This window comes from Rattus rattus, chromosome 2, assembly GCF_011064425.1.
Source record: "Rattus rattus isolate New Zealand chromosome 2, Rrattus_CSIRO_v1, whole genome shotgun sequence".
NCBI lineage: Eukaryota > Metazoa > Chordata > Mammalia > Rodentia > Muridae > Rattus > Rattus rattus.
Genome location: NC_046155.1, coordinates 119,931,663 through 119,954,178, shown reverse-complemented (window position 1 = coordinate 119,954,178; position 22,516 = coordinate 119,931,663). Strand labels below are relative to the sequence as shown.

Here is a 22,516-nt window from a genome sequence, read left to right as displayed (position 1 = left end):
TCCCTCTGTTCTCCATATACAGAGGAATAAATTTAATAAATGTATTTATCATAAAAAGAAAAGCAAATAATGAGATTCTTTTTTTTTTTTTTTTTTGGTTCTTTTTTTTTGGAGCTGGGGACCAACCCAGGGCCTTGTGCTTCCTAGGCAAGCGCTCTACCACTGAGCTAAATCCCAACCCCAAATAATGAGATTCTTATAGATGGTACAATTGACCACTATAGAAAAACAATTTCAGTTATAATTCAGTATAAACCAGATTTGGGGTTGTTTCAGAGCTATAGATGGAACGTCATGGTTCAAAAGCACATTGCTAGTCACCGTTGCTGTGGGTAGCAAGGATATTCCAATGAAAGCTTGGTGCAGAAGATAGGTTAATAAATACCTCTTTGGAAAGGCATGTTCAATAATTACACTTCTACAAATCCTTTTTTGAGAAGGTAGTAAAAAAGAAATTCATCTCAGCTTTATTACAAATTTTAGTATGAGTAGCAAAATGTGTGACTGAGGTGATACTCCCATACCAGCATATTAGGTAAAAGTAAATCACTGAAAAATGTGATTCAGATGCAGCAGGGAGCAACTATGGATCAGTGGGAAGAAAAGGACACACAAGTACTTTGAAGTCATGTTCGAATTGTGAAATTTTCCTAATTTACCTAAATCCTATAATTTGCAAGAAAAACAAAGCCCAGATTATCACCATTTGCTCACAGCTTAATTGGGCAAGTAAATTAGTCTTTTTTTTTTTTTTTTCATGTAACCCAAATTATTTCCCCGTCCTGCCTCAGCAGCCTACGTTCTGGAAAAGCTACTCAAATCTCGAATTTTTCTACAGGATAGTGATGATAATTATTAACAGGTGTGTTCTAATGATTAAATGCGATAAACTTGCCTACTAAGATACCAGGCCGAAGAGCCTGGTTTGTTTGCCTTCTAAACTTTGCTGCTAATCCCTGTTCCTCTTGGGACATTGGAGAGTAGCGGGTAGTTTTGAGCTGTTTTGGGAGTCTCCCCGGTTACCTCGGAGGAAGCACAAAATTTTGAAACCCAACGGCGCCGACCGACCGGGTGGGGCTCGGGTGACATCAATGGCCACCCTTTACCCCTCCCTTGAGGGATGGGTGTACGCATGCGCACACTGAGGCCGGCGCGCGTTCCTCGGCTAGCGCTTCCCACGCCCTGTGCGTTCTCTGTACTCCAGTCCCCAGGCCTAGGCAGCAGCCCCTTTCAGGAGGGGCGGGGCGAGGGCGGAGCTCCGTGAGTGGCGGAGGTAGTAACCAATTGTCGGCCGGCGCCGCCTCCGGCTCGGTTTGAATTCCGCGGGGTCCAACGGCTCGAGAGTGGAGACCGACTGAAAGTTGAAGGCTGCCGTGGCTGGTTACCTTCCTCCGTCCCGCGCGTGGGAAGTGGAGGGTCTCGATTCTGGACGGCTCGGAGCATCCGCCATGAGGAGAAGGTGCGGGTCTCTTAGGGGAGGGAGCCACTATTGAGGTGCGGGTCTGGTACCAGGTTCGGCAGCCTGGTTCGCCCGGCTTCAGGCACCTGGGTCTGAGGCTGCGGGCGCTGGAAGCCAGCAGGGAGGGCATCTGGGGCCGAGGCTACTAGCGGGGCGAGCAGCGGACCGGACAGCGCGGGTTGACACGCTTCCTCGAGGCCGGGGTGGGTTTGTCTCAGGCCCTGGCGCAGCTGGCGGCGGAGCGCAGGTGCAGCCTCAGGTCCTGGCCACTCGGTCGCTTCCGTGTAAATGCTGAGCCTGTAATGGTGTGGACTTATCATTTCTAAGTATAGTCTGTAATCCCATTGCTCGGGAGGCTAGAACAAGACTGATTTGAGTTTAGCCTAGGAGACGTACTTTTGAGACTAGCCTGGGCTAGGTAGCGAGACCGTTCAAAAAGCCCTGAAGTTTTAAATATATCGCTTTTCTAAATGTCTTCAGTTCCGTGTTTTTACTTGATTTGGAAAGATGACTTGCAAGTTAACAAACTCAAATTATGGAATTCTTTTCCGGTCGTTTTAAGATTCCTAGGCGGGGTTAGAGAGATAGTTCAGCGGCTAAAAACACTGGCTGCTCTCCAGAGGACCTGGGTTCAATACCCAGCGCTCACAAGGCAGCTCACAACTGTCTGTAACTCCAGTTCCAGGTGATTTGACATCCTCACACTCAGACATACATTTAGGCAAAACACCAACGCACATACATACATACATACATATATACATAAATAGGACCCTCTATTAAAAAGAAATTTACTGAGCACTACTTGGGAGTGCTTGATTTGAAATTGATCAGAACGACTCTTTGGGTAAGAGGCTGAATGCCTGTTTTCGAACTTATATAAAATAACTTTCTGCAATGACTGGGTGTCAAGGCTTTAATTTTAAGAATCTTGGTTTCATGATTAATTTTGATCATATTTTTTTACCCCCAGACCCTTGGCCTCAAGAGTCTGGGAAGAGTGCTTAATAAAGTAGTATTGTGAAAATAACTTGAGTACAAGGCTAAAGATTCCAGATAATCTCATCCAAGTGATATATTTACACTCTTCTGGGATTAATGGTGCATTATGAAGACTAGTAAAGTCATAAATTACATTGAAAAGAAACTTGTATTCAAAGTATATTTGGATGTGGTTACCCTCAGCTGTAATCTACAGATGTCAGAAGCCCAAGGCAGGAGAGCTCCAGACATTCTGCCATAAAAAGAAGAATAAGTAGGAAACCCAGACAGCTGGGCGAGGTGGCACGCCTATATCCCCACTACTTTCTTGGGAGGTAGAGTTAGGAATTTCAAGGCCAGACTAGCCTATAAGGGACACACCCCCCCCAAAAAAAAGTAATATACAGTCTTCCAGTATGAGTTCCAGTTGTTCAAGCATCTTCTGCTTTTGTAAAAATTTAGAGACAGTCTTGAGATTGCGGAAGGCCACACCAATCCCTTGTCTTGGTTTCAGATGGATTTGAGATCACTGAGTTTACATCTCAATGTTGTATTTTAAGAAGATGCCTTTTCCCCCCTGGCAGTGGGCAAGGAGACACCTGGTTGGCGGTGGTGCTCTTATATCAGGCAGGGACAGAGCAGATGGCAGGCCTTTGCTCATCCTAGCTTGATGCCTGGCTCGGTGGCCAAAGCTGTTTCATGCCTAGGGCACATGCAAAGAAAAAAAAAATGTCTTTTTTATTGTATTTATTTTTTAAGGTAGGGTGATTTTAAAACAGGGTCTGTACACAGCCCTGGCTGCCCTGGAACTCCCTGTGTAGACCAGGCTGGCCTCAAACCCAGAGATGCAGCTGCCTGTGCCTTCTGAGTGCTTCTGAGTGTGGGGATTAGAGACGTACACCATCATATGTGGTCAAAGCTTCTGGGAGAGCAGCCAGTGCTCTTAACCTCTGAGCCATCCCTCCACCCCATCAGCACATCTTTATCTTCGTCATTTCTCCCTCCTTCACGGCTGTTCATTACACGGAAAGCATAGGCACAGGGCTCATGCCTTAATCCCTGTACAGGTGCCTCTCTGAGGTCCAGGCCAGCCAGAGCTACATGGTGAGACCCTGTCTCAGAAACAAACCAACAAAAAGTGAAAGGACTGTCTCCAATTTCCTATGCTCCTCACTTTCAGATGCTAGCAAGGCCACCTAGCTTCACTAGCATAGAGGATAAAACCATTCCCTCCTTCCTTTCTTTCTTTCTTCTTCTTCTTTTTTGTTGTTGTTGTTGTCGTTGTTGTCTTTTGGTCTGACTTAAAATCAACCTAGTGCAATGGGAAAAGAATTTGAGCACTTATCTCTTCAAATGAGATCCGTAAATGACTGGTTGTTCAGCATTAGTCATCAAAGAAATGTAAATCAAATCACAAGTAGACACTACTTCACAACCACCAGGATGGCTACAATGACAGAAAACGGCAGGCCTTGGTGGTCCGGGCATCTGTGGCAGGCCCCTCTGATCCCAGCACTTGGGAGGCAGGCAGAGGCAGGCGGATCTCAGAGTTCCAGACCACCTGGTCTACCGAGCAAATTCCAGAACAGCCAGAGCTGCACAGAGGAGGACTTGTAGGGAAATGAAAGAACAAATACTGGTGAGAAACTACACCCGAATATACTGCTTATGGGACGAAAGATGATGTAGCAACATTGGTGTGCAGTCTCAATCAGTTACCATGCAACCCCACAATTCCACTGCTAGCATTTACCCAGGAGAAGCGAAAGGATGGTCACACAAACATTTGTACAAGAATTCTGAGTTTTATTAAAGGGTTTCATGTAGCCTAGGCTGGCCTCCAACTCCATAAACAGTCAAGGATTTCTCTTGTAATCACTTGTGTGCTAATGTGTGGTTCAGTCACAATTGAGGTCCGAGCTACTCATTCCACCAGAGTTACAGATGATAGTGATCTACCTGATATAGGTGCTGGGAACTGAGCTCCAGCCCTCTGGAAGAGGAGTATGCACCTTTTTTTTCCTAGACAGCTGTGTGTATGCCCCTGGCTTTCCTGAAACTGGCTCTAGGGAGGTGTCCTGGAATTTACAGAGATCAGCCGCCTCTGCCTCCAGAGTGCCTGAGGTTAAAGGTGTGTTTTAACACACCCAGCTCTGAATTGAAATCTCAACACCCACATGGCAGCTCGTAGCATTTGTGACCTCTTCTGACCTCCTTAGGCACCTTGCAAGGCACACACATACGGGGTACAGGCATACATGCAGACGAAGCACCCATACACATAAAAACAAATGTGATTGTGAGTAACATGTTCCTAGTTTCCCGGGTAAGACTGTGACACATGAAGGGAACCTAGTATGTAGAAACACCCAGCATCACCCAGCATGTGACGGGTGGGGACATTGTTCAGGGAATACTTAGGAAGTTCTGTTGGCTGCACTCTGGAGGGATTGATGGGTTGGAGGATAAGGTAATTGAATTGTTTTCCTGAGGAGAGTATGAGGAGAAGTGGGTATTTTCTTGGGGCTTGAGCAGTGGTTTGTTGTTTTGTTTTGTTTTGTTTTAAATAGAAATCTAGCTGTCATGGAGTTGACTAGTAAGGATGGACCTTTAAGACTGTAAAAAGACAGTTAATTTGATGAGATGTTAGTGTTTTGACATGGCCAGCTTTTTTGTTAAGGAAGTGAAGTGCAAGAGCCATGCCTCCTTAGGGAAACTCCTTAGCTGGGTATCGAGTCATAGAAATTATATTAATTGCATTAATCTGTTAACATTTCTGAATTGAGTACAGTATATTCTAAATACTACGTGAGTACAGAGATTTCTGAAATGGAGTACAGTACAATTTTAAGATTCCCCTAACAGTTGTTGGGTTAGTGTACCAGTAAAAGTTTTTAAGCACTAGATTATTGTCTGGGTGCTAATGCTATCCACCTAGGACAGGCAACCTAAACTGGGATTTTATGACTAGGGAGAAGTGTTTGAGTGTGAATATATTAAGGTTTGTTTGTGACTGTTGAAGATCTTTTGAGGAACTTATGGAGGTCTAGACTGTTTTTTTTTTTTTTTTTTTTTTTTTGTTCTTTTTTTTGGAGCTGGGGACCGAACCCAGGGCCTTGTGCTTCCTAGGCAAGCATTCTACCACTGAGCTAAATCCCCAACCCCTAGACTGGTATTTCTTAAAATCACTGAATTCTCTGAAACACACCAGTAACCAAAGTGTCCGGCCCCATCATTTGTGGGGATACAGTAGTCGGTTAAATGGTTTATTCCAAGGCCAATGGGTGCTAAAGGGTGGCAGAGTTTATCCAGGCTCCAGTTCTTTAGAGCCAAAGCAGTCTGTTTCCTTGATGCAGCTAAGAAAAAGGAGAAAACAATCTATTATTTACATGTTATAAAGGAGATTATTTTTTTGTTTGTTTTTTGAGGCAGGGTTTCTCTCTGTAGCCATGGCTAAACTGGAACTTGTTCTGTAGATCAGGTTGGCCTAAAATTTCAGAGGTCTGACTGCTCTACACCCCTAGTGCAGGTATTTAAGACATGTGCCGCTGCTTTCTGGCTAAAGACACTAATCTAAAGTGAAACTTTCAAAGATTACATACTGCCAGGGTTGGTGGCGCAGGTGCAAGGAGAACCAAAGGGTCAAGGGTCAAGGCCATCCTATGTCAGGTGAATCTCATGGGAAGGGATCACTGGGTTTGACTTTACACTTGCCATAGTTCAGCATAATTAGTATTATTTTATTGCTTTTTTTTTTTCACATTTATTTGTTAGTTGTTTTGTGAAGTCAAAGGCCAACATGTAGGAACCACTTTTTTCCTACCATGTAGGTTGCAGGGATTCAACTCAGTCTTCACATGTTGAGCCCTTTGCCAGCCTACCATGTTTTGAGTTTTGGCAGTGTTGTTTGTAATTTGTTCCTTTTCACTGTTGGAGTGTATCGGTCCATTCTGTTGGCATACGGCTGTCTCTACTTCCCGTGCTATGGCTAAGTGCTGCTTCTATCCCCACTCAAGTCTTGGCTTCCTTTTTGGTCAACACAATGGTTTCTCTATGCAGCACTGGCTGTCCTGGACTGATTTTGTACACTAGGGTGGCCTCGACCTCACAGAGATCCAGCTGCCTCTGCCTCCTGAGTTCTGGGCTTGTGGGGTGCATTTGTAATCCCAGCACTCTGGAGGCTGAGGCCGAAGATTCTTGGACTTAAGGCTCAGCTCAGTCTCTCGAGTGTAGGCTTTAAGGGCACAAACCACCATGCCCAGCTCTCCGGCAGCTGTTTTCAGGAGCCTCTCACTAGCAAGCTCTTATGCTAGCTAGGAGTTTATTTTACTGATATTTTGTCTGGTTTTTCTCTTCTAATTTTTTATTTTATGAGTACACTGTCACTGTCTTGCAGACACACCAGAAGAGGGCATCAGATCCCATTACAGATGGTTGTGAGCCACCATGTGGTTGCTGGGAATTGAACTCAGGACCTCCTGAAGAGCAGTCAGTGCTCTTAACCGCTGAGCCATCTCTCCAGCCCTGGTTTTCTTTTGTAAAGGCATTTGTAATTCAGTATTAGACATAGAAACATTGATCAAAGTCATTGGTTGTTATTCAGGTGAATGGAATAATTTTGCTAGTGTGTTTAGGAAACACGGAGAATGGCTGAGCATTTATTAAACCAGTATGCCTACTCTGAATTTACTCTCAGGGCCACTGGGAAACTACTCAGTTTAGTTCCTGAAAATGGTGCTTTTCATTTTGAGGCAGTGATGCTGGGTCTTACAAAGTGGTTTTCTATTGATTTTTCAGTGAGGTGCTAGCAGACGAGTCCATCGTATGCCTCCAGAAAGCTCTAACTCACCTTCGGGAAATATGGGGGTTAATTGGGATTCCCGAGGAGCAGAGACTACAAAGAACCGAGGTTGTAAAGAAGCATATAAAGGTGAGTTGATTCACACTGCTTCCTCTGCAGGGACAACAGTGGGGATGGACATTATCGGTGGGTAACTTAGCAGGTAAGGTACCCACTGCAACTCCATGATATGAGCCTGGACCTGAGCTCAATTGCTAGAGCCCATATCTGATAGAGGGGATTGACTCCGGGGCCTTTATACTAAAGTATCATGGGATGGTCCTGATTTTATTTAAAGCCCTTTCTGTAAAATTTGAAATTATGAGGGTTTTGATATTAATGCTAGTTGATTTTGTGGGTTTTCTGCTATGTTTTTATTGTTTTGTTCTCATTGGCTCCAAGTCTTTATCAGCTGTCTTCTCGCCTGTAGGATCTTCTGGATAAAATGATTGCTGAGGAGGAGAACCTGCGGGAAAGGCTTCTCAAGAGCATATCCATCTGTCGGAAGGAGCTGAGCACCCTGTGCAGCGAGCTACAAGTCAAGCCATTTGAGGTATGTGGCGGAACGTAGTGCTTGGGAGATTGGTTTCATTTAGGACTGCAAATCCAAAGCTTTCTTATAGGAGAAGGACTAGACATGAGATGTTGAAGTGAAGCAGCTAATATTAGGTTATCAAAACTCCTTGCCATTTTTCTGTTTTATAGAGCTTAATAATGTTTTTAAATTAACTTTGAGGAAAATGGAGGCACAGATGTTTGTGTGGAAAGGGCTGGGGAAACATGGAAGAAATGGGTTAGTTGGTAAAGTCCTCTCCTCACAGCTATTAGAACTGAGTCCAGTCCTCATAGCCATTTGGAAAAGCCAGCTATGGTAGCATATGCTTGTAACCTTACTGCTGGGGGTCAGAGATAGATTGATCTCTCAAGATTAACTGGCTAGCCAGCCTAGCCTGATCCATAAGCTTCAAACCAATAAAAAAGTTATCTCCAAAAAGAAAACAAAGATAAAAAACAAGGCAGAGGGCTGGAGAAATGGCTCAGCAGTTAAGAACACTCACTCATGCACAGGGGCCAGATTCAGTCCCCAGCACACGCGTTGTATTACAACTGTCCTGAATTCCGAGCCCAGGAGCTCCAGCACCCTCTCTGGCCTCACTGGGTATCAGGTCCACATGTAGCACACTTAAGACACGTGCAGGAGAAAAACTTATACCCTTATAAATTTTAAAACCAATAGCAAAGTGGACAGTCCTAGGGAGTGACCCCCCAGAGTTGATCTATCTGTTCATATACGTGTCCATGCTCCCGTCCACCCTGACAGTGAGTGGGACCAGGAGGTGAGGGTACCTAGTGATAACAAAGAAAGGGAGGCAGCCAAATCCAACCGCTTTGTTCTTTTCCATGCTCGAAAGCTGCATGCCCTAAATCAACCAGAATAGGACCTGAAAAGTTGGGCACAGAGGAGCAGGGAAAGGTGGTGACTGGTTCTCATGTCCTGTTTACCGTAACAGGACTGACTGAGCACCGGCATCTGTAGAGGAGTAGTTCTGGCACTCAGACTGCCTTTAAAGGGGAAGGGTGATTCATCCCTGGCAGTCAAGAGCATTCAAGCAGATCATGATGTCAGAGCAGTCTCTTGAAATTACCATAAATGACACTGATTTTTACATAAAGTTTCTCTTCAGTTCAGTCTTTTTGTTTTTAAATTTTCAATGTCGAAATAGGTACATGAGAAGTTGGTGCACACTGGTACATCTATCTTCCTTAAACATACAGCAGTTTTTAACAATTCTAAATGAAACTGTATTTATTTGTAGGACATAGAATCACTAGTCACTCTAGTTAGTCCCTTATTTATCCACTGCAGTAGAGAAGGATCTACTAAGTTGACATTGATGTATTTCAGCTAGTAAGAACTAGATAAACCATCTCTAGCTAACCAAGCCTTTTCTGGTCGTTGTACCCTCTTACAAAGTCCCCTGGTACCTAAGACAGTCAGATTCATAGAGCCGAGAAGTGGAGTGGACTGGAGTGGGTGGGAGCATAAAGGAGGACCTTTTGCCAAATGAGCAGTTGAGTTTTGCAAGAAGAAATGAATTCTGGAGGTGAGTGACTGTAGGATTGCACAGCAGTATTCACAATTGCTTCTTGACTTAGACCACATCCTCATAAAGCCATCATAAATTTTTTTTAATTGTACAATTAAGTTATGGGAAATTGTAGTTTACACTTGGTTGTTGTACACATTGCACAAAGCACATTAGCCTAGAGTTTGGCCCCATCGTACACACACGTTTAACCTGTGGATTAGTACAGATTTGTAATCTAAACCACTGTGGATGCAGTTCAGCCTTAGGGGGTCTTACCAGTGTGCGTCATGTCCTAGTTTTAGTCTCTGGTATTGGCCAGCAAGATGAGTCAGTGGGTGATTGTCATAAAAACCAGAGGGCCTGAGTTCAGTCCCCAAAAGCCATGTGAAATGCCATTCTGTTACTGTCCTATGCATGTCATGGCAACCCTTCACCACACAGACATGTGCTACGAGAGCTTTGGGGTTTTTTGGTTTGTTTTGGTTTTGCTTTTTAGTTTGTTTGACTTTTTTGAGACAGGGTTTCTCTGTGTAGCCCTGGCTGTCCTGGAACTCATTCTGTAGACCAGGCTGGCCTTGAACTCAGGTCCACATGCCTCTGCCTACCAAGTGCTGGGATTATAGGTGTGCACGGGTCAGAGAACATCTTACAGGACTTGTTTCTTTCCTTTACCCTGTGGGCTCTGAGGAGCAGATTGTCAGGCTTGACAGCAAGCCTTTACCCTCCAAGCCATCTTGACAGCCTGTCCTCAGGTATGAACTACGTAGACGTCAATTTTGTGTCATACTGTCAAAGGTTGCATACACATGATTTTTGGTTGGTGTGACAGTGCAGGCCTGTATACTCGGCATGTGGAAACCAGACAGGAAGATACCAAGTTCAAGGCCAGTGAGACTATCTCAGAAATGAAAAAGTGTAGTGTAGTTTGTGTAATTTTAGTACTGTATGAAAGTGAAAAGCTGTGGTTAAATTAGTACTTGAAATATAGATTGTGCTGAGTGTGTATTGCCTTTGTCCCATTGTAAAGATGAAATGTCATGGAGTAAATCTACTGCTAAGTTGTAGACCACTGCTATACACTGACAAACTACAAAGATTTGTATGTAGGGTGATAATTGGGCATTTTGCCATTGTTAAAGAAAAACAAATGGAAAAGGAAGTTGGGCATAGGACCCATGCCAATGACCTGAGCCCCTGGGACAGGAGGTGCGAAGGCCAGGACTTTGAGCCCTTTCTTGGCCACACACTACAAGTCAAGAGAAAGAAAGACAGGCCTTCCCTGCTAGAAACCCTAGGTGACCCTCTCTCGGTCAAGACGAGGCTGGCCTTGAACTCGGAGAGCCCCCTGCCTCTACCTCCCGAGAGCAAGGATTAAAGTGTGCATAGCCACGCCAGCTTGAAGTGCTTGCTTTGTCAGTCGCTGTTTCTCTCAGTGCTTCCCATCCTTGGCCTTTATAATTAATAATCATGTCGTTTCACAGGAAGATAAAGAAATAACTGTCTTGCAATTAGAAAAAGATTTGCGCACTCAAGTAGAATTGATGAGAAAACAGAAAAAGGAGAGAAAGCAGGAACTTAAGCTACTTCAAGAACAAGATCAAGAGCTCCGTGAAATTCTGTGTATGCCTCCCTGTGATGTGGACAGCACCTCCGTCCCCACCTTAGAAGAGCTGAATCTATTCCGACAACGTGTGGCAACTTTGAGGGAAACAAAGGTATGCCGCCTGCATCATTCATTCTACCCTGAAACTCCTCGACTTTTAGGTGTCTTTAATTTGTTTTTCTTGGTTTTCTTTCTTTCTTTTTTTTAAGGAATCGAGGCATGAACAATTTGTCAACATTAAGAGACAAATCATATTGTGTATGGAAGAATTAGAGCACACTCCGGATACAAGCTTTGAAAGAGATGTAGTGTGTGAGGATGAGAGTGCCTTTTGTTTGTCACTGGAGAATATCGCAACATTACAGAAGCTGCTAAAGCAGGTACTGTCTGCTCCAGTTATGGCGTAGCATCTCAGTCGTATTCATCAATGAAGAAACTGACAGCTTAGTCTTAAATAAGGGGCCAGTGTGAGTGAAGAGAATACATAAGCAAACACAAAGAATGGCGTGCGCGCGCGCGCGCGTGTGTGTGTGTGTGTGTGTGTGTGTGTGTGTGTGTGTGTGTGTGTGTGAGTGAGTGAGAGAGAGAGAGAGAGAGAGAGAGAGAGAGAGAGAGAGAGAGAGAACATATAAGAGAGGGTCACCTGCAAGTGTCAGTACTAGGAGCTGTACACCTTGTAGAGACAAGCTTTCACTGGGACCAGTGCTCACTTACTAGGCCAGGCTTGTCGGCTGGTGAGCCTTACAGGGTTGTCTCACATTCCGCGCTAAGATGACAGGCTTGCCCTTCCAGGCTCAGCTTTTCACCCGTGTTCTGGCAAGCTCTTTACTGACTGCGCCAACTTCTGAGCTCCTGTTTTCCATTTTTGCTTTTTTAGTGGTAGAGATTGAATTCAAACCTGGCAGTCTCATGAATCCTAACCCTGGCCGGCCTGCCTGCCTCCCTCCCTGCCTGCCTGCCTGCCTGCCTTCCTTCCTTCCTTCCTTCCTTCCTTCCTTCCTTCCTTCCTTCCTTCCTTGAGAAAAAGAGCCTAAGCTATCTATTATGTGAATAAGAAATATAATATTTTTAGAATATTAAGTTAAAATTTCAGTTGAAATAGTACTAGCCATTTTAATTAGCCTAATGTTTAATAATAATTCAAAATGTGAACACATGCCTTTAAACCTAAGCCTCAGTGGGCAGAGGTAGGTGAGTCCGAATTCCAAGCCAGCCAGGGCTACATAATGAGATTCTGTCTTAAAACACAACAAGAAGTCAAAATTTGAATCCTGTGATAGGTCTGATGGCCTATGGCAATGGCAGCCTTACAGCATATGTGTAGATGGCATGAAAAGATGTCTCTTAGCATTTAATCTAAAGGTATAATAGCAATACCTAAACTATACTCCACATTCAGGAACCTGAGTCAAAGTGTAGCCAGCCTGTGCTACATAGAGAAGATGTGCATATGAATATACGAGAATCTCATAAAAGTGCTTTCTCTTCTCCTGGGTCCAGACATTTTCCTGAGAGTCTAGGACAGCCTTTGCTGCCTTAGAGTAACTACTGCCTTTCCTTGTCACAGCTGGAAGTGAAAAAGTCACAAAACGAAGCAGAATGTGAGGGGCTCCGTGCTCAAATCCGAGAGCTCTGGGATAGGCTACAGATACCTGAAGAAGAGAGAGAACCTGTGGCTGCAATTATGACTGGGTCAAAAACTAAAATCAGGAATGCGGTAAGAAGTCCAGTGCATGCTGGGTAAATAGTGCTCTGAGCATTTCTGGGGTGAGTCTAATGTCCTTACTAGCTAGTCTCGAGCCAGCAAAGACACGCTCTTTCTATTTTGGCGCATTTCTTAGATGTCTACTCTTGCAATGTTGTTATGAAGCATGTTGTTGATTTACCTCTATAGGTTCGTGCTGTGATTTTATTTAAACATGGATAGACAAACAAGGGACTAGAAGTATGGATATATAACCTTTGTCTTTTTTCTTTCAGTTGAAATTAGAAGTGGATCGGTTAGAAGAACTGAAAATGCAAAACATAAAGCAAGTGATTGAGACAATTCGAGTGGAGCTGGCTCAGTTCTGGGACCAGTGCTTTTATAGCCAGGAACAGAGGCAGGCTTTTGCCCCTTACTATTCTGGTTAGTACAGAGGTGATGGTCTTCATGTGGCTGCTGCCCGTGCAGGTCCTTTGCAAGCTGTGACCCTCACCAGGAAGTTCTTATTTCCCCTTGTGAACAGATACGGCCAAACCTTAAAAATATTACCTATTATTATTATTTTTGATCCAAAGAAAAGGACACTAAAGCACACATTTTGAGCAGTAAAGAGAATTATAACAGCTAAATGCTTGAGTCTTTGTCTGAACTCAGGAAGTCAAGAAAGGAGTTCCAAGCTGTCTTAAACTAATCAGAGTTGGAGTGTCCTAACCAAACAGCCGTCTAGATAATTCATGTAGCCCGGTCTCCTACCAGCAGGGCCTAGCATAGAAACAGAAAAGAGAGACAACACACTCTGAAGAATGGTCATCATTTTAGACTGCATTTTAGTCCATCCCAACTACTATGACAAATGTGGATATAATTTTTCTTTTTGTTTTAAGATTTATTATTATTTTATTTATAACCTTGTCATTATAAAGGAGAAAACTTTCCATACTGTAGTGTTAGTTACTTGGAATAACAAACACGAGAGCAATGGTCCTCACTTTCTAATGCTGAGACCCTTTACCGCAATTCTGCATGTTGTGGTGACCTCAGCCGTACAGTTACTTTGTTGCTACTTCATAAAACCTGTAATTTTGTTCTGTTATGAATCAAAGGGTAAATATCTGATATGCAGGTTATATGATATGTGATTCTGGTGAAAAGGGTCGCTTAACCCCAAAAGGGTCATGACCCAGACAGAGATTGAGAACTGCTAGAGGATTTAATAAGAACATTAAACTTCTCTGTCACAGAGGACTACACAGAAAACCTGCTCCATCTTCATGATGTTGAGGTTATACGGTTAAGAAACTATTATGAAGCTCACAAGGAACTGTTTGAAGGAGTCCAGAAATGGGAAGAGAGCTGGAAACTTTTCCTAGAGTTTGAGGTAATATCCTAGTTGTATCTGTTTTTCTTTGGAGAGGTATTGAAAGCATGTCAAGTGTGTTTGCTCCTATCTGTGATCCCAGCATGGGGAAGCTCGGAGTTGTCAGGAGTTCTAGCCTAGCCTCAGCTTAAAGTGAAAGCCAAAAATTACAATTAGAGAAGTCAGACTGAGGTGAGGAACTGTGAAGCTTACAGCTAGGCCTCTGGTAATCCTTGCTCTGGTTGAAAGCAGAGAACAGTCACAAACAGGTCTAAAGCAGGTTCCCTGGTTGACACACCCACATGTAAGAGGAGGGATGAAAGGGAATCGTGCTCCCCGCAGTTATTTTCTATGTGCTGTACCAGTCAAGCACTATGTCAGCAATGTCTATTATCTACCCCTAGTTTTGAGTAATGCACCTAATTTATAATGTTATGTGCTCATTGCTATGGATACATAGAAAATAGCAAAAATGAAAAGTTAAAATGGAAGAATGACAAACTTTTTTTTATGGTACTGAGAATTGAAATCAGGGTCTTTTGCATGTTCTGTCATGCATCCCCGGCCCAGCGTATCGTATTTTCTGGCAGTGCTGGGGATATAACCCAGGCCTTCACATGTGTGTGTTTAAGTGGACAGAAGTTATAGGCAAGTAAAGACTGGTCCCTAGTGCAGGATTCCTTCTATCCTGCACATACAGATAGATCTTTTAGTTCCAGGTCAGCTGGACCTACAGAGACAAAATTGTTGGGTTTTTTTGTTTGTTTGTTTTGTTTTTGGGTTTTTTTTTGACTGGGGACCGAAGCCAGGGCCTTGTGCTTGCTAGGCTTAAGTGCTCTACCACTGAGCTAAATCCCCAACCCCGCATTGTTGGTTTTTGATTTTGTTGTTTCTTTGTTTTTCTGAGACAGCATTACTCTGTGTAGTCCTGGCTGTCCTGGAACTCATGCTGTAAACCAGACTGGCCTTGAATTTATAGAGATCACCTGCCTCTGCTTCCTGAGTGCTGGGATTAAAGGCATGAGCCACCACCACCACCACAGACATCTTCTTTTTAAGTACTGTAGCTACTGGAAAGTTGCAAATGTTCCTGTAAATAATCCTTCGTCTGGCAGTGGTGGCTCACACCTTAATCCCAGCACTTGGGGGGCAGAGGAAGAAGCCAGCCTGGACAGCCAGGGTTGCACAAAGAAACCCTGTCTTAAAAACAAACAAAACCCCTCCACCCTTGATCCTGTAAGCAACCCTACTTAAAAGCTCATTGGGTCACCTCTTCCAAAAAACCCAAGGAGAAAGAGAGTTGGCAAGAGGAAGGAAATCAGCAGGAAGGCATTGAGAGTAGCAGGAGGGTGTGAACACATGCATCATGTACATGCATGAGAATATGAAACACTCTTATTTCATAGAACTAATATATGCTAATGTGTATGGTTTCACTTTTTCAAGGAAATGCTAGTTTTCCTGAACCCCAGTGGATGACCTTACGTTTGGCAGGGAATGCCCATGGTATAGGAAATGACTGTTTCTCACTTTTGTGTAGACAGGAATATACAGCTCATAAAAGCATTAAAGTTATCTGGTGAGGAAGAGCCTTGGCAGAAGTAATTGGTGTCTATAGTAGGTTTCTGTTTTTGATGTTCTATGTGGTGTATATGTGTTCATGTGTGGGTGCATGTATACACATGTGCAAGACAGGTTAATATCAGCTGTCTTCAATTGCTCTCTACCTTTTTCCTTTTGAAACATGGTTTCTGTCTGCCCTAAAACTCACTGCCTAGACCAGACTAGCCTCAAACTCACAGAAAACTGCCTGTCTCTGCCTCCTGAGTGCTGGCTCCCACCTTATTTCTTGAATTCTCTCAATCAGTTTGGAGCCTCTTACATTAGTTAGGCTGGCTGGCCGGCCATCAAGCCTTAGGATCCTATTGCCCTACAGCCCCAACCCCCAGCATGGGGTTGCAGGCAGGCACTGGCACAAGCAGCTCTTGTGAGTTTGAAGATCTGCAGCAGACACTTTCCTGAATCTTCTCCCCATCCTTCGAGTTTTACTCTAATAAGTGTATTTTTCACAGAGAAAAGCTTCAGATCCAAGTCGGTTTACAAACCGAGGGGGAAATCTTTTAAAAGAAGAAAAGGAACGAGCAAAGCTCCAGAAAACACTCCCTAAGGTATTGTGCTTGTAAGATACTTTGTTCTCGGGCTGGGGATTTAGCTCAGTGGTAGAGCGCTTACCTAGGGGAAGCGCAAGGCCCTGGGTTCGGTCCCCAGCTCCGAAAAAAGAACCAAAAAAAAAAAAAAAAAAAAGATACTTTGTTCTCTGTCCTTTCTAAGCATAGGAAAGCAGCACATAGTGGGCCTTCCAATGTAGCATCTGAGTTATCAGCGTTTGCTGAGGCTGCCACAACTGAGTGCCAGGGAGTAGTTGGCTCAAAAAAACAGAAATTTAAGTTTAATGAACTCAAGGTGTCTTGGATAGGGTTGGGTCTCTTAATGAGGTTGTTTGACTTAGAGATGGCCATCCTCTGTCCCCGTGTCTTCATGTGGTTTTTCTCTGGGTCTCTCTGTCCTAATTACTGCCCATCTTATTAGATTAGGGCCTAGCCTAATGACCTCATTTTAAAAGGCTGTCTCCGGATAATAGCAGTGAGGTGTTGTACCGTGAAGACTTCAGTGAGAATTAGGATAGCTACTGCGCCTGCGCTGAATTTTACCAAAGTCTGTGTGCTTTGTTCTCATCATCTGCTCTGTACTCGAACTAAACAGCTTTTACTGATTTCTGCCAGGCACTCGTCCATGGCATCTCATCTTATCATATCACTGTCCAGTATCCCACAAGTTAAGATTATTTCCATGTGTAGAGGTGAGGGGACTGAGATATCAAGTTCCCTTACCCACCTTTCTGGTTAGTTAAGAGGTTGATTCCATATTGAAATCCTGATAATTCTTCCATAATTCTTAAAAGATTTAGTACACTGTAGCTGTCCTCAGACACACCAGAAGAGGGCATCAGATCCCATTACAGATGGTTGCGAGCCACCATGTGGTTGCTGGGAATTGAACTCAGGACCTCTAGAACAGCAGTCAGTGCTCTTAACTATTGAGCCATCTCTCCAGCCCCATAATTCTGTTTATAAATCACCCAGTGCTGTTTCCAACTTTAGTCATCAAAACCTCTCATTTTTAGACTGGGTTTTTGCCCTTTATTCCCCGTTTCAATGTGTATCTAAATGAACTCCTAGTCTTTGATTTCCATTTGTTCCAACTGTAGCCACATGGTCCAACTGTCTATCCGAAGGCTGGTGACACTCTGGGGTGGAGTCTTTAGGACAATTATTTCATTTGAGATTAACACCAATGTTATTGGAAGTAAATAATGTGTTGTGTTTGGGGGCAGCTGGAAGAGGAGTTGAAGGCACGGATTGAACACTGGGAACAAGAGAACTCAACAGCATTTGTGGTGAACGGGCAGAAATTCATGGAGTATGTTACAGAGCAGTGGGAGTTACATCGGTTGGAGAAAGAGCGAGCCAAACAGGAGAGGGTAAGTGTGCACACAAGTTAAGAAAAGAGGGAGGGTAGCAATTAGAGTGATCCTGCCTCTCTGCCACAGATCGGGGTCCACTGAAGAATCGATAGATTGCAGCAGCTCCTTCTACCTCAGGCTTCAGAGATGTTTATTTGAGTCTCTGGTCCTGCTGTCTTACTGGGGCTATCTTTGTTCCATGCAGCAACTAAAGAACAAGAGACAGACAGAGACAGAGATGCTGTATGGCAGTGCTCCCCGGACACCTAGCAAAAGACCAGGACAGACTCCCAACAAGTGTGGCAAAGTACGCAAGGTAAACCTATCTTCCTGCTGCTGCTGTTGGCAAGGGAGAGGGAAACTCTGCCTGTTATGCCTCTGTCCTGCTAAGAAGGCAAAGGGCTTCTCTTTCTAGGCTGAGTCTATCCAAGCAAATGGGGAAATACTAGAATGCTGAGTGGCTGCTTGTAGTGAGAGTCAAAGAATAACCAGCTCTGCCAGCTCTCAGGACTTTGCACTAGATCCCCAGCGGCTGAGAGCAACATTCTGTAGTAATAGTTTGCAGAAGTTTGTCCTATAATTGCCACAGGGAGCCACAGTACTGTGTGAAAGACCCCTTCCATGCTTTTAATAAATGCCTCTAGAATGCTGGCTGGAATTACAGGTATGAATCATCACATAGTATGTTAAATATTTTTTAAATTGTACACAAGGCCCTGGCTCAATCCTGAGCATTAAAAGTTTATAACTTTAGTATAATAAGCAGGCATTATGTAAAGTGTGCACTTTTACTAAGTTTTGACAAACATACACCATTAAATTCCCTTAAATACCTTTTAAAATACCTTTTTAAATTCCTTAAAGCTGCATGGTATTCTACACAGCCAACATTACTGGAAGCTCCTTGTGCAGGGTACAGCTGGGTGGCTGGAAAGGCTGGTGTTGTTATCCTCACCTCAGTGATCTATTCTTAGATGAACACTACCACCATGTCTACTGCTACACCCAATAGTAGCATTCGGCCTGTCTTTGGTGGATCAGTGTACCGTTCACCTATGTCTCGACTACCCCCTTCTGGCAGCAAGGTTAGTACATTCCATACAAACACGTCTCTGTTTGCTACCTATTCCTCCAAAGGTCCTCCTCAGTCTACTTTCTGTGGTCATGGTTGCTGATCATTGAGATTCTGATAATTGGGGTCGATCCAGATAATCATTAGACCAGGACTTTTTAAACTTTCCCTTGTGTGACCTCTTTTTACATGAGAATAACCCTGGTTATACATACCTGGCTGCATGAGATTGTGCCACAAATGCAAACAAACAAGATACACAAATCAGGAGCTTCTTCTAGAGTGGATTTGCTAATGTCCGCTTTGAGGCGGGGTCTCACTGTGTAGCTGACTGTTCTGGAGCTGTTATGTCCAGGATCTCAGAGATAGCCTGCTTCTGTTGGGATCCACGGTGTGCACCATCGAGCCTAACTGCCGCATTAAGTCAGCTGTGTCCAGGCTTAAGAGACTTATGACACAAATGCAGCGTCAGGGTTTCCTGTGGGAGTTCATTCTAAGGTGATAGGTAACACAGTTATCTTTCTTCTCTGCAGTCAGTAGTCACTTCTCTATGTTCTGGAAAGAAAACACCTAGAGCTGCCCGGCTTAGGGCCAACAAGGAGAACTTGGACCTCAATGGCAGCATCCTGAGCGGTGGGTACTCTGGCTCGACGCCCCTCCAGCGCAACTGCAGCATTAAGTCTGTTGCCAGCACCTATTCTGAGTTTTCGGTAATTCACCTTTTCTGATATCTACCAGTCTCTGGGGAGCACACAGTTGGCTGAGGGGTATCTTTACAAGGGCACCCAGGATATTCAGTCAGGACAGCAACCTGAGGGCTGAGAATCCCTTTCATGCCTTGATCATGCTAGGGGATGGGTGGCTTAAGGGATTGTACAGGAAGAAGGGGGTGATGTCAGAAACCAGACATTTGACCTGATCTTTCTGCGGTGTCATTCCTTGGCTGCAGGAGGTAACCTGCTAATTAATGACTGCCCTGGTGCTCTCTTGGTGGAGTTCTTGGTAATTGTCTTAATTCTTTGTTCTTAGAAGGACCCGTCCCTTTCTGACAGCTCCACTGTTGGGCTTCAGGTCTGTATGGCATCCCTGCATGTCCCCTTTCCAAACTGATCTGTTATCTGCTGGCTTCATTCGCATCTGGGCACAGCACTTCACTAACCCATAATCTCAGCTGTATCAACATGAGAACTTTTTAAAAATAAAAAGTCAAAACAACAAGAACAAAACAAAAACAAAGGAAACAGGAATTCCTATTATGGGTTTCAAAAATAAAGTTTCTGGTTTCTATTTCCAGTAGACGGACATGGTGGCTAGAAAAGAAAAAACATGTTCAGACTTGAATTGGATTCTCAGCCCCACCTAAGATGGTGCAATGATTATTTTCTTACCTATTTACAAAAACAAATTAGAAAAGATACCTGGCCCCCGTCCCATGCCCAGTTGCCCTCTCAACGGGCTAGAATGTGCTAGAAAGAATAAAGGCCCCACAACATAGGGGTGGGAATCCCAGCTGTGTGCTGCTTATCCTGAGGCTCTTGGCCTGTGTGCTGATTACTTCCTGGAGTACGCTCCTTACTAACCCTCGCTGAGCTGCCCGTCTGTCTGGCCTCTGCTGATTGTCTCTCCTCTATTACTGCTGCCAGCAGCTGCTAATGTGTGTGAAGACAGAAAACACCTTTTCACTTTGCTCTTTAATTTATCCCGCTCTGAATTTGCTGACCTCCTTAACCACCTATTTTCTCTTCCCTCGGTATCTTACCAGTGAGGTGAGGGCTGCTCCTCCCCCTTTAGGGGGCAGCATATTAAACTTAAGACCACCTCCTCTCATGGTGAGATAGGGAAGGAGACCATAAGACCAGCATGGCCAGTTTGGAGTATGGGAATTCTTGATGCTCTGGCCGTTCTTCCCATGACAAGGATGGTGGTGTTTCTGTGTGAGGAGAAAGGGGTGTGTGTAGCTCTAGTTGTCCGATTGCTGAGCAGCACATCTAGTTTTCCCTTTTACGTTTGCTCAGTGAAAGCCCATTTCCTGTTTGAGGCTTAACTGTAGCTACACATTCATCTATCTCTGGCTAAACCCGGAGGGTTTCTTCTGATACTGGCAGCTATAGTTGACCAAGTCTATGGGGTAGCACTAAAGCCACTCACTCAGCTGACTTCTACTAATACCAGTCTTTCTCAGTGGCCATTCACGCTTTCATCTTTCATTTTCCCACCATGTACTCCAGCATGAGATCAAATCAGCAGGTTACAAAGCCCTCAGCCCCAGGGATTGGTAGATAAGTGGTCTGACCCTTGTTTTACAAAGGGATCAAGAAACCAAAGCCTCTAGCATGTGCAAGGCCCTGGGGTTATATCCCCAGTAGGGTGAGGAAAAACAAAAACAAAGCTTGCTGTTCTCTTGGCTGAACAACTGCTATGATGTGAAATAAGGGGTTTCTCTTGGTGAAGCTTAAGATTGGACTGGGTTCAGGCCTATGTGCACATGTGCTAGGCTTGTGACTGACAGAATGGTGCTAGTGTTCCTGAGTCTCTTCCTAGGAACTCAGGAAAACTTCCCTGGAGGCTTTGTGCTAATAACCCTTGACCACATTTAAAGCGGAGGGGTAGAAACTGCACTGTCACTGATGTTGCCTATTCTTCAACAGCGAGAACTGTCAAAGGCTTCCAGATCTGATGCTACTTCTCGAATCCTCAATTCCACCAACATCCAGTCCTGAGAATCCCTGTCCAGTTAGCCAGCTGTGGCTTCCTGTGCCTAGACTGGACTGACGAACCCAAGGGGCGACTTCCCAACAGTTTAGATGTTTGAAACAACTGCCTTGGGCAGGTTCTGTTAACTGCACCTGCCTTAGACAGGAGCACAAGAGACGAAAGCCTTCACGGGCACAGTGAGTCCACAGAGTCAAGAGACCTTAAAAGCTAGTTATGATAGTTATACAAGCTTTTTAACATCTGGTAGCTATTTTTTTCTCTACCCCATAATTCTACGTAAAGAATGATCAAGGGTTTGTCATGATACTATATTAGAAAATGAAAAAAATGATTATGCCCAGCTTTGGGGTACAGGGTGTGAGACATGAAGTAATTCTGACTTGTAGACTTGGAATTAACATCTAAAAATATATTTTTTGTTCGTGGACATTTGATAAATGCTGTAGCTGTAGTAACTTTGATCTTACCCAGAGGCCTGTACCCAGCAGTGTCCTAATCTGGTTCCTTGCGTCTCAGCATTCGAGATGGCCTGAGCTGCCGCCAAAAGAGCGGCAGCGACAGTTGTTTCTGTAGTGCAATCTCGGAGGGGTGTGTGTGTGTGTGAACACACGTTCTCTGACCTCTTCAGTCTTTCTCCAGTCTCCCAACCCTGTGCTCACCGGGCCTAGTCTGTTCCCTGTAGTTGACAACCAAATAGAGAAGCTATCTGGGTGGGTTGGGCCATTTCTGTCATGGACTCCGCAACTTTGCACATCTCCATGTTATCTGTGTGATCACGTCCACACTGAGGCTCTTTCTTGCCTACCTAGTTCATCACTACTCTCCCCAAAGCACTATTATTTATTCTGTCTGTGCCAGTTCTGCCAACACATTAAATGATTCTTTAAAACCTGGTCTGTGTCAGTATGCTGTCTACTCACACACATATATATGTTGTTTTTAAATATATTAAAATAAAATGTATATAGTTAATCTTTCAAATACTACATTGTTTTATTTTTCTCCAATGGTTGCTTGTGATCTATAGATTAAACTCACTAGAAGACAAAGTTCAAAGGATGTAGAAGAAATTTCAAGAATGTATTCTCAGAATAGTTTGGATTTACTCTTTATTTTCATTTGGGAATATTTTCTCAGGTTTAAGCGTCTGCGTGGTATAGCTAAGCTGTTG

At 44.1% G+C, this 22,516-nt stretch overlaps 1 protein-coding gene and 1 non-coding gene across 7 annotated transcripts; both read left to right on the top strand.

Moving 5' to 3' along the window:
• The first annotated feature begins 1,326 nt into the window (after window positions 1-1,326).
• On the top strand, window positions 1,327-22,326 carry Prc1 (protein regulator of cytokinesis 1). Of its 6 annotated transcripts, XM_032893353.1 has the most exons (15): window positions 1,327-1,459; window positions 7,238-7,370; window positions 7,711-7,833; window positions 10,852-11,085; window positions 11,183-11,353; window positions 12,541-12,690; window positions 12,954-13,101; window positions 13,920-14,056; window positions 16,108-16,203; window positions 17,430-17,576; window positions 17,764-17,874; window positions 18,533-18,643; window positions 19,164-19,340; window positions 19,660-19,701; window positions 21,279-22,326. In XM_032893353.1, exons 1-15 carry the CDS (start codon window positions 1,449-1,451, stop codon window positions 21,348-21,350), a joined length of 1,863 nt encoding a protein of 620 aa, XP_032749244.1. In that variant the 5' UTR covers window positions 1,327-1,448; the 3' UTR covers window positions 21,351-22,326. The 6 variants fall into 6 exon arrangements, with proteins under 6 accessions (XP_032749244.1, XP_032749241.1, XP_032749243.1 ...); XM_032893350.1 differs by lacking the exon at window positions 19,660-19,701 and having other exon boundaries at window positions 17,764-17,865; XM_032893352.1 differs by lacking the exon at window positions 19,660-19,701 and having other exon boundaries at window positions 19,164-19,263.
• On the top strand, window positions 3,013-3,156 carry LOC116895006. The gene has a single exon (XR_004387194.1). It is a non-coding gene; the product is annotated as a small nucleolar RNA SNORA48 (small nucleolar RNA).
• Window positions 22,327-22,516: the final 190 nt, after the last annotated feature.